Here is a 16,139-nt window from a genome sequence, read left to right as displayed (position 1 = left end):
GATTTACAATTTGTAAAGAAAGGAACATTAGAAAGGAGTCAACTAACATTTTTCCAAAGAAAATAAACTAATAGACAACAGGTATATATAAAGGTAGTCAATATCACTAATCATGAGGGAAATGTAAGTCTAAACCACAATGAGATAGATATCACCTCATATCTGGCAATATGGCTATTATAAAAAATATAAGAAATAATATGTGTTGGAAAGGATGTGAAGAAAAGGAAACCCTTCCTTATGTACTATTGGCAGGAATGGTGCAACCACTATGGAAAACTGTATGGAGGTTCCTAAAAAATTAAAAACGGAACTACCATACCCACTTCTGGGTATTTATCCAAAGGAAATGAAATTGACATCATAAAGGAACCAATACCCCCATATTCAATTGCATATTCCTGATAATCAAGATATAAAAAGAGGTGTCTGTGAACAGATGAATGGATAAAAAATGTTGTACATACATACAATGAAATATTATGTAGTCATAAAAAACAAAATCCTGTCATTTGTAACAACATGGATGAACTTGGAGGACATTATGCTAAGTGAAATAAGCCATACACAGAAAGGCAAGTATTATTTGATTTCAATTATACATGGAATCTAAAAACTCAATCTCATAGAAGCAGAAAGTAGAATGGGTGTTTGCCAAGGGGTGGAGATGAGAGAAACGGAGATACGTTTGACAGAGGGTATAAACTTTCAGTTATAATATGAATAAGTTCTGGGAATATAAGGTAAAGCATGGTTGTTTTAGTTGTTAAAAGTGAAATGCATACTTAAAATCTGTTAAGAGATTAATCTTAAGTGTTCTCACCATGCACACACAAAAATTATAACTATGTGAGGTGATGAATGTTTTAATTACCTTGATCGTGGTAATCATTTCTCTCTATATATAAAACATCATGTGATGTTGCACATCTGGAAAAAATCACATCATACAAACTACATATATATAATTTTTATTTGTCAATCATACCTAGTAAAGCTGGGAAATAAATAAGGAAAGAAGACCCTCATAAAATATTTACAGAATGTATGATATAAAGGTACTCACCTGTATGCCAATGTTAAAGCCAATTTCACGAAAACTATTCACAACAAGCACACAATTGTGAAAATACTGTTCAGAACCTTTTGGTTGTGTATACATATTTTTAAAATAAGGCTCAATCTGGAAAAGATAACAATCAAACCTTTCAGTTATGGAATAAAAGTATTGCTTTTTAACTATCCTCTGTAATTCAACAAATAATCATTTAAATATGAACATTTGTCTGTAATATAAGAATAGACAAAAAGGAAATGCTGGCCATGCAGGTTTAGGTGTTAAATAAAATGAAAACAATTAAAAGAATCATTTACAGAAAATAATTGGAATTTAAATTATTAAATCCTCTCAAATAATAGAAGACCATTCTGCATAAAAATAACTCTTACCAGAAATGGACAATAGGCTCCCAACACTGTGGCAAAAACAAGGCCATCTGAAAGGTGTTTGTCAAAATTTAGTACCCATCTTTCAGAGGGAATACCTATTTCAAAACAAAAAAAAAAGAGTAAATATAACAATAGTTTTACTTCTCTAAAAAGATATGGAAATTTGAGCAATAATCAAAGAAATATTTGCCTTTGCTTGGAAAAGAAAAATCATATTATTTTAGAAATAAAAACAAAACTTAAACCTCACTTAATATCAGGAAATATAGTGGTGAGACTTTATAAGCAACTGCAAAAGCTGTCTCCTTTATTTATGTTTGAATCGCTTTGAAGGATACACTACCATATAGTAATAGAAGAAAAATCCGGATTATAAAATTACTCATTCTGTAGAGTAACTTAGAATTCAAATGTTTGATTGTGATCATCAACATGGAAAAAGAGGCTCAAAAGATCTGGAGTTTCTTGTAACTCTAAAGTTTTAGTGCTTCCCCTATTTGCTGCAGAAATTCCTCCACATGTAGGATATGTGGAAGGAGTTGGAAATTTATGGTTTAAAAAAAACAAAATTGAATTATAAAACGTAACACAAAATGGAAGAGTAATAAAAGGACTTCTCAGTTACGGAAATGACTACAAAGTTGAGACGAGAACAAAAGACAATGTGTCTGGATATTTAGTAAACATCTGAAAGACTGTCCTATATTAGGAAGAGAGGGGGTGATTTAAACATTACAAACCATTGCTATGTTGAATATGACATTTCCTTTTTTTTAAAGTGCTTCTAGAAGAGCCTTGGTTATTACTGGTTTGAGATGATTCATTGTATGAAAACAATAAGAAAAGCTGGTGACTTCCATTAATTCCCTCAAATCTCTTAATTCCCATATTCATGACATGCATTTTAATTCCACAAACCAGGACTACTCTACATCAGAACTGGAAAATTTGTTTTCTCTGAGACCACAGATGTCCTGGATACTCCACAGAAAGAGTACCAAGTACTTTTTGCCTGTGATACTACAACATTAAATGTTTCTATAGGACTTCTATAGGATACTATTGCAAAATCAACCTAGCGAACAAAAGATCACTAGAAATTTTTGATTAACACATAGCAAACAACATTCTGCATTGTATTTTTCAAAGTATTTTTCCTGATAAAAACCTCTAAATAACTATATTTGCTATAAGATGAGATACATCAAAGTCATGATTGTAAAATGTACATTTCAAGTTGGTTGTATAATTATAATCTAAATGTGCTTCTCTTAATGTACTTCCCATGTCTTCCAATAAAATCAAAGGATCTCACTTTTGTGGCCAATATTCATTTTTCTAAGAACTAGGAGCAATTCTAACTTTAATCTGAAAAGGGCAATTTATTAGCTTTTTAAGTTGATGGTGAATCAGTCAGTTAGCAGGGGATATAGACTGTGTCCTCTACATATCCCATCCTCATCTTGTACCAACATTAGAGAAGGGGTAGAAATTTCCCTGAAGGAACTTAACATCTTATGGAGGAAAGATCACACCCATAAAGAGAAACAACTAATGAAAAATCTCCTAATTAGAAACTAATGAATAGATAAAAATATATATTTAAAAAACTAAGTGTTATACTGTTACTATCAATTCCACAACTTCAACCCAGTGATCCATTATGACTTCCCCCATTTCCTTATTTCTAACTTCTTTCTTCAACAGTTAAAAATCTGACTCTCATAATCCACAATAAATGTATTTATTTATTCAATACTGGTATACATACATATACAGTACTATCAGAATTGCAAACCCATACCCCTGCAAGAAAGTAATGTCTATGTATAGTATTTTTATCTTTAGTTCTACAGTATTTAGTAATACTTTTTTTAAAAAAGATAACTAAGTCAGGCTCCATTCTATTGAGTGAGGTTGTCAAACATATGTAATGCTGTTACATTTGACATTTATCACATTAATTTGCCCCCGTCTACATTCCATCCTGGATTACTTCCATTTCTTGGTTGATTAAAAAATACATTTACTAACATTCATCCACTCTTTGGGGTATAGCCTCCAGGATTCGGATATATACATTGTCATATATTCACCACCATAATCCAAACAGAAAAATTTTATCACCCACCCCCAAACATTCCCATCTGCATTTTAGAGTCAACATAAAAACTGTGGTGGGATTTTCATTGGAGTTACACCATTTTCATATCTGAACAATAGTTTTCAAGTCCATGTGCATATATTTGATATATTTCTCTATTTACTTAATTCTTTACATAATGCTGATTTCTTTAATAGCATTTTGTAATGTTCATCACATATATCCTCCACATATTTTGCTAGGTTTATACTTAAGAATTTTATTCTATGGTAAATTATACGCATATAATTTCTACTTTCAATTGTTTACTGCCATTATATAGAAATACAATTTACTTTTGTATACTGCTTATAGATCCTCCATCCTTGATAAACTCATATAGTACTCATACAATAGTTCTAGGAGTTTTTTATAGAAAGTTTAGGGTTTTCTACTTAACTGTCATGTCAAATCCCAGCCCCTTTCCCAGGGTTAGAGGTGGTGTATGTGTTTCTTTGTTTTGTTTTGTGTTTTTTTTTAAATATATTTTATTGATTTTGTACAGAGAGGAAGGGAGAGAGATAGAGAATTAGAAACATCAATGAGAGAGAGTCATCGATCAGCTGCCTCTTGCACACCCCCTACTGGGGATATGCCCACAACCAAGGCACATGCCCTTGACCGGAATCAAACCCGGGACCCTTCAGTCCCCAAGCTGACACTCTATCCATTGAGCCAAACCGGTTTTGGCTGTATGTGTTTCTTTATGCAGCTGCAATGTGTTTTCACCATAGCCCTAAGGATGACAGTAGGTGTTGTCCATCTCCGCAGAGATTAAAGCTGTTGTTCTATAGGGAATATAGGGGTCTCCACAAATTACTTGCCCATCCCCCAGGTCTGCACTATAGGAAGCATATTCTTCAGACTCACTCCCATTATTTCTGTGAGCAACCAGTGAAGTTTGTATAGTAACAACCTGCAAGAGAACACAGACTCACCCTATAATTGTGACCCCCAGGGACTTCATGCTCTCACCAGTGTAAACATGACCTCTACCAATTCACTAAACATCTTAACTCAACTCTTCTCACCAGTCTCTAGATGTCTACCACAAGAAGACAATTGATAATATCCAATTTCTTCCTGTAAGCACCTACTCCTTGTCACTTTGTTGGCCTCCCTTCCTAAGGGAGCTTTAAAACACTGACAATTTACTGTTGGTATAGCTTCTGTTATGCAAAACCAAAATAGGCTGCAACAAAACAAAGCCATAAAAACCTCAGAACTTATAATATTATTCATAAATTTCTTCTTTTAAATTTGAGGCATATTTTAGAAAACAGTATTTCTTGCGGTGGACAAATAATTATCTTATATGGTATCCCTGCACTATTTCATACTATTCTTCGTTTCTATATTGACACACATTAGAGTTTTTAACCTTTGCACTGTGCATCGGAACCATCTAAAGAGCTTTTACAAGTTGTATGTATATAGGCAACATCCCAGGGACTGTTTGTTTTTTTTAATTATTATTATTTTATTTTTTTGTTAATCGTCACCTGAGGATATTTTTCCATTGATTTTTAGAGATAGTGGAAGGGAGGGGGAGAGATACCCATTGATTGGTTGCCTCCTGCATGCACTCTGACCAGGGCTTAGGCCAAGCAGGAGCTTATAACCAAGGTATATGCCCTTGACTGTAATTGAACCTGGGACCCTTTGGTCCGCAGGCCAATACTCTATCCACTGAGCCAAACCAGCTAGGGACAGGGATTGACTTTTAATTGGTCTGGAGTGGAGCATAAGTTATTTTCTTTTAATTTTCCATGTAATTGCAGTGGGCATCCAGATTTGAAAAACCATTGTGGTGGACAAGAAAAGAAGACATCTCTCTGAATATCAGAAAATAATTCACGAGAATTGGACAGATCTACCTTAAAGAAGAATTAATGTTTTGAAGAACAAGATCATATAATGATACATAACATTAGCCCTAGAATGAAACTGCTTGAATTCGATCCCAGTCATAGCCTTTCCTAGGAAAATAATCTCACCTATCAGCATTAGGTTTTCTATTAGTAACAATAACAGTTATCTGATTGTGCTGCTTATTTTGAGAATTAAATAAACAAATATATGTAAAATTCTTAATCCTTTAATTGGCATACCACATAGGTTGGCTATTATTATTAATCATCGTATTAGTCAATGTCCAATTAGAATTGTGGTCTACTAGATTGAAGAAATAACTGAATCTATGCTTCATTTAATCATATTCTATTCATGCCTACATTTCACAAAGCTGAAAGTTTCTTACTAGTTATTTGAAAATATCTTGAGTTTCCTTCCTTTCAAAAAACTGAATAATATTTGTGAATCTTTACAAAGCATTTTGAAAGAAACAAAATATTAGAAAAATTCATATGGGATGCTAAATGTCTGGGACAGCCTCAAGGTCACTATAATGCTATAGCTCAAATTATATAAAATTTTAGATAATACATTAAAAAGTTAAGAACTTTCCAAAATGAATTCTCTACATAATAACTCTGCGCATTATATGATGGTTTTTTTATAGTGCTATCATAAGCAATGAGACTTTTCAGATCATTTGAAATGGTGACAGTTTGTCCTGTGAGCTTGTCGGGTGTTATTAGCTAAGCTTTCCTACTGGTAGGGGCATATCACAGCTAAATCATGTTTTTCTCTATTGGACATAAACAGTCTTACAGAACACCAGTATCATACAAGGTCACTCTGCCACTGTGGTGAAATGAGACAAAACAAGAACATTTCATAATCTTATCGAAGCATAGACAAAAACAAGCTCACTATATAAAACACAAAATACCAAACATCTTCCTCTCCTGTCCAATATGAGTGACTAATACTTATTTACCAATTCAATAATTAGCCTCACTATAGTCCTCTTCCTTCTGGATAAGATTTATTAAATTAATCACTCATAGGATTACCACTGTCCCTAAGAGCATGCAATCAAGGTGAATATGTTTCCTTAAACTTTTCCCAAATTTACATAGTCAATGCACTGTGAGTGCCTTGGGTGGGGCCTGGATGAGGCTGGTTGACATCCTCCATTTTCCATCACGCATGGCTACTGCCTTGGTTTACCCTGATTTATTAAACCATGTTGCTAATACATTGGAAATGGTTTATCTTTCAGTTATCACACTTGTTTAACTGCTTGGTATTTCTCACAATTTCGTTCTGAGCTTTACACTATTCATGACTTCTACATATTAAGTGACAGTCATCTTCCCAAAGTAAAACTTTGATGTAACATTAATATGTCAGATTATACCATAATTGTATACACTTCAGCCTTGCAATACTAACTGTAAATATTTAATGGTAGCCATTAAAAAGCTAATTTGGAACTTCTGGAGAAAAGCACTTTATAGTGCTTTGTAAATAATGACTATTATGTGCTTTAATAAAGTTGAAAATTAGACACATTTGAAACAAGCAATGCATGTAAATGTAAGACCTCAACACCACATTAGTTTTAAGACTAGATACCAAATTAATAGGCCAATACAATCTCCCAAATGTATACTCAATATTGTTTACACGGGCAAATTCTTACATAGTAAATTAAATCAGGAGTACCTTTATATACTACATAATATAAAAGATAAATTTTCCAAATATACTTATAACTCCACTCCATTAAAGAAAATCATATAAAAAACTATTTATTTTTCATCCATAAGAACTACAATTGTTACATCATGAAAAAATGTTAAAATAAGCATAAGCTAAAAAGACATTATATGTAGAACAGAGCTCTTTTGAACAGGCAGTTCAAAGTGTTCCCATTTGAAGATTTTTTAATGTGTATTTAAATGAAAGTACTTAGTCTTGTCAGAAATTACATTTACATTACAAAATGGCCTGTTGCTGCTCTCAAAATTACCAGGTGATTACAGGATGATAAATTTGTCATTAGCAAGAAAAATGTAGCCTTTGAAGCAAAGAGTACAGAGAAATGACATAACTGGTACTTTATCCAGGCATGATCTACTGAAGAAGATACTGTCACTAAGAGGTAAAATGATTCATCAGTGAAAAAATATTAACTATAGTGTTAATGCTAAAGGACATAAGCACATAAAATAAAAGAGCTACTGGGAACCGAAGGATGAATGTATAAGAGCAAATGGACCTCCTGGCAAGCACTAAAAAAGTCCCTTATTTACAAGGGACAGCTATGCACTTATCATAAGAAAATTCCTTTTTGTCTTCCACATTTACAAATAAACCCTCACCTGTTATGTGTTTTGTTTTGTTTTCTCAAACAAAGAATGAGTGGGTTAGTTATTTTTTACCTGTGGCTCTCAGCAACCATCTATATTTAGGAATTGTAACTTCATCAAACTGTGACTGCCTGGCACCACATACGTATGCTTGGGCTAATTCATAGGAAGTCCAGCATTAAGATACCTCAGTCTGCTCTGAGGGCTAAATTCAAGTGTGCTGATCAAAAACATGTAACCTCTCTGCACTTCAGTCCATGCACATGCTGCCGACAGACCAAATGCCCATTTTATCATAGCAGTCACCAGCTCAGCTATCTCTTCTGAATCTCCAAGGGCAACAGAATAAAGTTCTAAAACACTAATTCAAAGTCCCCTGTGGCTAAACCTCTAGGGGTGTCGAACTCAATCAGAGAAGGGGCCAAAATCTAAAATCCAGCCTAAATCTCGGGCCGAATGGTTTACTGAATAGTCATAAACTGTCATTGTGATGGAAACACAGCGGAGTGCAGTGATGACAGCGCGGTGCGGGCCACATTGCAAGGCCTGGCGGGACGGATTTGGCCCGCGGGCCTTGTGTTTGACACATGTGCAAGCCAACAGAAACCAGCTTTAGTACTTGATACTCTCCAACATGCTTTCCTCTATCAAGAGCAAGGCTCCCTCATTTGTCACATCCTTCATAGTTCCATCACTGCAAAGACATTCTAATGAGAGAAATGTATCAGACCTCTCCTAACTGAGGTGGAGGTGCTGATAAAAACCTCAATAGATATGTAATATGGAAACAACCCATTTTGCTTACTCCACAGTTAAACTCTCAAAAGTTTCTTGGAAATCCATAAACAACTAAAAACTTCTTATTTGTTGCCCCATCAAAACAGGCTATCCACAGAGATGACACTGCAGCCTGCCAACTGATCAGTTTATCCAAAAATAGGAAAGCAAGGCTCCCTGTCTATTCTCTGCAATATTGTCTCATTCACCATTGAGAGATAATTTCACAGGGTACAGAATTCCAGGTGTTTGTGTTTTTCACTCCACTCTCCTCCTCATTGCATATTTGCTGAGAAATTGGATATACTAGTAATAGTTATCTTTGCTCCTCTGTAGCTAAGGTGGGTGTTTTTTGCTTCCCTTTGGCTTTTTTTTTAATATTTTTTCTTTATCTTAGATTTTCTGTAGTTTGAATGTTATATGCCTAGATATAAAGTTTTTCGGATATTTTTTCCTGCTTGGTATTCTCTAAACTTCCTGGATCTGTGGTTTGATGTCTGACATTAATTGGGGGAAATTCTCAGCCATTATTCTTTCAAAGGAATTATTGTTTAAAGGGGGGATATTTTTGAGGGGAAATGTAGTTGGTGAACAAATAAATTCTGTGAACAACTTTAAAGCACTAGTGAAAGCCCCTTTTTGTGATACTATAGTCTGTTTCATATGCTAGTATGCATCAGAATCAAATAAAATACAGATTACTAGGACTCATACTCAGAGTTTCTCAATTTAACAGTTTGGAGTACAACCCTATCCATCTACCCGCCAGAATACCACTGCACCAAGTTGTAAGCACTGTCAGACCTTACCAATGAAGTGGTGGTAAGTAGAACAAGTGCCAATGTTAAGAAGTTAAAATCTGGAAAATGAGTATGACTTTTTCTTAGTCCAAGTTAACCTAAATGAAATATTTCACAGAGCTTCTCCTCAGGGACCTCCACAGTTAGCAACAATGAAAACCTGTACTCAGGTACATACTTAAGATGAAAAGTGCCTCCCTTCCACCTCAACCATTCAACCTGATTCCCATACTTGTACCAGAAGGTACAAATACATGTTCAATTATCTGGAAAAGGATATAAAAATATATATAAAACCTGAATATTTCTTTATTCATTCATTCACTCAGACAATATTTGGTATCTATTATTTTTGAGGCACTGTTCTAGATCCTGAGAATACAGCAGTGAACAATAAAGCAGACAACATTGTTCCTGGTCAGAAACTCACATTCTACTGGAAGAGACAGACTCTATATATTATTATTGGAAAGTGATATTGAGAAAAAAAAAGAACAAGAAAGAGAAAGGGTGAAATATATGCTATTTTAGAAAGGTTATTGAAAAGTTTCTCAAATAAAGTGAAGTGGGAAAAGGAATCATAAAGAAAAGAGTCCCATTTATGACTACATAAAAAAAAGTACCTAGGAATAAATTTAACCAAAAAGGTGAAAGACCTATAATTTGAAAATTATGACACTTGCCAAAACCGGTTTGGCTCAGTGGATAGAGCGTAGGCTTACAGACTGAAAGGTCCCAGGTTCGATTCAGGTCAAGGGCATGTACCTTGGTTGTGAGCATATCCCCAGTAGGGGGTGTGCAAGAGGCAGCTGACCAATGATTTTCACTCATTGATATTTCTAACCATCCCTCTCTCTTCCTCTCTGTGAAAAATCAATAAAATATATTATTTAAAATATTTTATTTATTTATTTTTTAAAATATATTTTATTGATTTTTTTTTTTACAGAGAGGAAGAGAGAGGGATAGAGAGTTAGAAACATCAATGGTAGAGAATCCTCGATCAGCTGCCTCTTGCATACCCCCTACTGGGGATGTGCCCACAACCAAGGTACATGCCCTTGACCGGAATCGAACCAGGCCTTTCAGTCCGCAGGCCGATGCTCTATACACTGAGCCAAACCAGTTTTGGCATATTAAAAAATATTAAAAAAATAAAATTATGACACTGAAGAAAGAAGTTGAAGAGGAGACAAATAAATGGAAGAATATCGCATGTTTATTGATTAGAAGGACTAATTAAAATGTCCATACTACCCAAAGCAATAAATAATTCAATGCATTCTCTATCAAAATTCCAATGGAATTCTTCACAGAATTGGAACAAAACCCTAAAATTTATATGGAACTACAAAAGACCCAAAAAAGCCACAGTAATCTTGAGAATAAAGGACAAAACTGGAGGTATCATGCTGCCTGATTTCAAATTATACTATAAGGCAACAATAATCAAAACAGTATGATACAGGCACAAAAACAGACATACAGATCAATGGAACAGAATAGAATCCAGAAATAAAGTGTTGTTCATGTGGTCAATTAATAATCAACAAAAGAGACAAGAATAAACAGTGGGGAAATGACAGTTTCTTCAATGAATAGTGGTGGGAAAATTGGACAGATACATTCATAAAAATCAAACTGAACCATTTTTTATGCCATGGACAATAAACTGCAAATGAATTAAAAACTTAAATATAACACATGAAACTATAAAATTCCCAAATGAAAACAGTCAGTAAACACTTTGACACCAGTCTTAGCAATATCTTCTTCAATATGTCTCCTTGGCCAAGAGAAAACAAATAAACAAATGGAACTACAAAAAACTAAAAAGTTTCTGCACAGCAAAGGAAACCATCAGCAAAACGAAAACAAACAAACAAACAAAAAAACCTACTGAATGGAAGATATTCACAAATGATATCCAATAACACAATAATATCTAAAACATATAAGGAACTCATACAACTCAACATCAAACAAACCAAACAATCCAATTTAAAAATGTACAAAGGACCTGAATAGATACTTCTCCAAAGAAGATATACAAATGGCTAACAGACATATGAAAGGATACTCAACATCATTAATCATCAGGAAACTGCAAATCAAAACCACAATGTGATAACACCTGAGAATGGTTATCATAAAAAAGTCAACAATTAGTGCTGGTGAGGATGTGGAAAAAAGGGAATTTTTCACATGTGTACTGTTTGTAGGATTGTATATCGGTGCAGCTATTATGAAAAAAAGTATGGAGATGTCTCAAAAATTTTTAAATGGCACTGGTTTATGGGAATATGTCCTTAGGAACCTGAAACACTGACTCAAAGACATATATGCACCCCTGTGATCATTGCAGCATTATTTACAATAGCCAAGGAAACAGCCTAAGTGCCCAGCAGTAGATGATGCATCCTCTTTTTTATAGTTTTTAATGAGCCAAATACATTTTTATAAGATATGAATCTTATTAAATTATAGTTTCTTTTTTTTCCTTTTTTTTTTCCCCAGGAGAATCAGATTAGGAGCAATCAGGGTGTTGCAAGTCCTGATCACACAGAGACGTTAATCACGAATCATGGGGTCTCCAATCATCATGTTCAATCTGCCCTCCCGAAGGAGGAACAGGTAAGGATTATCTTACCTGACGATTTAAATTATAGTTTCAAGTCAAACTGTTTGATGTTATCAGCACCTTAATTAGAAGGTAATACAATATTCTATACTTACTATTCTCTAATAACAATATATCAATATATCTCTTTCAAACTTAATGTCACATGTTTGCTTCACTAATGGTTTTAAGTTCAGAGCAACTATAATTCAAAGTCTCATTTTAAATCATACTCTTAACTTTTTCTTACTTCTAAAGTTTAGATTAAACTCCAAGGGTTCAGTATAAAATATAAACTTAATTATTGTATGTTACAATAAAATGCAATCCATTCTCAATATAGCTGGGTTGTACGTTCTTGGAACAGGGGTGCTGAATTGAAGTGAAAGAAACAAACAACATGAATACTGTCCTCCTCAATCAATCAATGCTCATACTATCTAATAAAAAGGGAATATGCTAATTGACCCTCAAACCATTGCAAAGATGGCAACACCCACAGCTAATAAGAAGGGAATATCCTAATTGACTGCCCCATCCTCAAAGATGGCAGTACCCACAGCTAATAAGGAGGGAATAAGCTAATTGACTGTCCTGTCCTCAAAGATGGTGGCACCCATAGCCAATAAGGAGGGAATAAATATGCTAATTTACTGCCACAAGATGGCAGGGCCCAGTCCCCTCAGCCCCGCAGGCACACAGGAAGTCCAGGTCCATTCCCAGGCTGGCCCAAGGCCCAGGCAAGCATCAGATTTCGGCTGCCCAGCCACCCAAGGCTGGCCCAAGACACAGGCAAGCCTTGGATGGCAGCTGCCCAGCCACCCAGGGCCTTCCCCTGATAACTGGGTCGCCTCCTGCCCCTGAGGGCTCCTGGAATGTGAGAGGGGGCAGGCCAGGCTAAGGGTCACCCCCCCCCCTCCAGTGCATGAATTTTCATGAACCGAGTCTCTAGTGATAATTTTTTTAAAAATCACAGTTAAACTAATAAATTGAATCTTTTTCAAAGAGTTTAATGCTCTTGAGGTAGAAACTTAATAGAGCTTCATTCCTCCTAATGGAAGAGCCTGCCTGAACACTGGAACAGATCTGTCTATAAGCACAACTCTTTTCTCAGTATATGGGGTGAGGCAAGAGTAGATTTACAGTTGTTCATATAGAAAATAATACCTGCAATACAAGAAGAAACTCTGTGTTTTGAGTACTCACAACTATAAACTTACTTTTGCCCCACCCTATATAACCTACCCTTCCTCCTAAATTCATGAAACATTAATTGCACTTAGTGATTCCCAATGTGACTGTCACAACAAAATGTGAGTTATTGTCTAATCAATTTCACTTGATCTCAACTAATTATATACAACCTTTGAACAGTGTCACCTATATTTAATACTCTATAGAGCTGAAAATTTCATCAATGATATTAAGGCTATCTTTCATATCTGGAGCATCTATACATATTTTTTATTAAGTATTCTTCAAAATAAATTGGAGAAGCATCTTTTATTATTTCTATTTTACATGTAAAGAAAGTAATCTTGAAGATGTTAAGGAATATTATTTTTGCAGAACAGAGCACAAATGCTGCAGTCAAGTATAAAATCTATGAATTTTGAGACCAATTCTGAAGCTCCTTCTATACTGTCAGACTACAACTTATAATGATTTATTTAAAGGAAAAAAAAATTCTTACCTTTTTTACAGTGTTTCCATACAAAATGTCGGCCATTCTCATAGTTTGTGTTCAACCAACTAAGCAGAATTCTTTCAGAATCAGAATATACATTGCTTTCTACAAAACAAGGATTGACTTTTAGTGACTTCTTCATATATATGAAAGGCAAGTCATCTATAGAATGTGGTCCAATCTGGGATAATATCAGAACCTAAAATTGAATAAAAGGGAGAGGAAAAAAAAAACTTATACTAGACCTGAATGGCAAAATAAAAATCTGAAGAGTAGATAAAAGAATGACAGAAAAATAAAGGCCATCAATATTTTCTATTTAGCTACATTCACTCAAGAGTGAAAGAATAGTTAAGATAACTTCTAATGCCCATTTTAAATTCCCAACTTTTTGCCTTTAAAACATCTAGTCTATAAGGTACTATGCTATGTACTTTACAAGAAGCAGCATATTATGTAAGGATTCTGGTCACCAATTTTCCAGTGTGTGTGTGGAAGGTGAAGGGTAGAATCCCCATCCACACACAACCAATTATCAAACACCAGCAGAACCTCCAACAATTTAACTCAATTCTGACACTATACAGCCAGAGATGGTATCAGATTCCACAGGTTGAAGGTTCAGCCATACAAGACAACTATTTCAGATACCAATCAAAAGCCTAGGTGGGCAGTATGCTCTCTAACCCACCAACTATCCATTGGAGGTTCCAACGACCCCCTCCTTGGCAACTAAATTCAGACACCAGTCTCAAATTCGGCATGTTACCTATACTTTTGACCAACTAGCTATAAATCAAAAGTTTTGATGACCTCTTGTTGGTTTCCATTAGCCCTCTGCCATTCCAGGTCTGGGATAAAACATAAAGTTCTAACCCTCTAATCACATGGTTGACTCCTCTGATAATCAGCCCCTATACTAAGGTCCTTTAAAAAAAAAGCCACCTAATTAACATAACAAAAAACACATTATTTTCACTCTTACCACTTAGAAATTCCAAATGGTTTAAGAAGCTCTGTGCAAGGCCCCAGCCAGTTTGGTTCAGTGGATAGAGCTTTGGCCTGTGGACTGAAGGGTTGCCAGTTCAATGGTTCAATTCTGGTCAAGGGCACATGCCTGGGTGGGGGCTCAAGCCCAGTAGGGAGCATTAAGGAGGCAACCAATCAATGATTGTCATCATTGATGTTTCTATCTCTCTCTCCCTCTCCCTTCCTCTCTGAAATCAATAAAAATATATATTTTTAAAAAGCTCTGTGTCAGAAATGAGAATGAACACCAAATATATATTTATTATTATAAATCATAATATCACAGTATAAAACTACATATAGTGAGTGTTATCCAATCATTATTATATTACTACCAGTTCCATATTAATTTTGCTATTATATTTGGCTTATTCATTTTCATATATATATATATATATATATATATATATATATATATATATATATATATATTAGAGTATATTAGAGGCCTGGTGAATGAATTCATGCATAGGCGGTTGGCCATCCTACCTGCTGCTCAAACTCCTGGTTGAGGGGACAATTTGCATATTAGCCTTTTTTTATATAGGATATACACTGAGTGACCAGATTACTATGCATTCAGAGATCATAATAATCTGACCACTCAGTGTACTTTTCCAATTGGCATAGAAAACATAATTAATTTAAGTAGTAATCAGCAAAACTCAGACTAGATTTAATTTTTAGAAGTTTACATTTCCATTGATCAGATTAAGTAGAAGGATAGAATAAACATTGTTCAATTATACCATAAATATTTATCACCATAACAAAACTTTTTATAGTCATTTATGTCTAAATATTATCAACAACACCAATTTTTTGTAAAGAGAATCTAATTTAATTCCACAGGGTAAGAATTATAGGGGGAAAAAAGAAAGAGAAACAAAAAAACTGAAAAGAAACATTCACACATATTCATCAACATCCCCTATTAAAGAGGACCACAAGGATGCCAAAATCGGTTTGGCTCAGTGGATAGAGTGTCTGTCTGTGGACTGAAAGGTCCCAGGTTCAATTCTGGTCAAGGGCATGTACACTGGTTGCGGGCACATTCCCAGTAGGGGGTGTGCAGGAGGCAGCTGGTCGATATTTCTCTCTCATCGATGTTTTTAGCTCTCTATCCCTCTCCCTTCTTCTCTGTGGAAAATCAATAATAAATAAATAAAATTTAAAATTTATATATATATATATATATATATATATATATATATATATATATATAAAGAGGACCACAAGGAAACTGATTTTGGGGTGAAGATACAAGCTTCAGTTAAAATAAGAGGTAGAGAGAAAGCTCCAGGAAGAGACTAAGGTCACAGGGGAGTTTTATGATAGTAGAAGATATAACATCAATCTGAATGCCCATCATAGACAAATAGATTAAAAAAAACTGTGGTACATAATTACAATA

At 34.6% G+C, this 16,139-nt stretch overlaps 1 protein-coding gene and 1 non-coding gene across 2 annotated transcripts in view; both read right to left on the bottom strand.

Moving 5' to 3' along the window:
- CFAP47 (cilia and flagella associated protein 47) overlaps positions 1-16,139 on the bottom strand; it is a 396,096-nt gene that overhangs the window by 212,456 nt on the left and 167,501 nt on the right. The window contains 3 exon segments of the mRNA XM_036439773.1: positions 1,067-1,183; positions 1,450-1,544; positions 13,703-13,895. Coding sequence (XP_036295666.1) covers positions 1,067-1,183; positions 1,450-1,544; positions 13,703-13,895 — 405 coding nt within the window.
- On the bottom strand, positions 11,911-12,046 carry LOC118720318. The gene has a single exon (XR_004988412.1). It is a non-coding gene; the product is annotated as a U8 small nucleolar RNA (small nucleolar RNA).

This window comes from Pipistrellus kuhlii, unplaced genomic scaffold (assembly GCF_014108245.1).
Source record: "Pipistrellus kuhlii isolate mPipKuh1 unplaced genomic scaffold, mPipKuh1.p scaffold_m20_p_16, whole genome shotgun sequence".
NCBI lineage: Eukaryota > Metazoa > Chordata > Mammalia > Chiroptera > Vespertilionidae > Pipistrellus > Pipistrellus kuhlii.
This window is presented reverse-complemented; position numbering and strand designations above follow the sequence as displayed.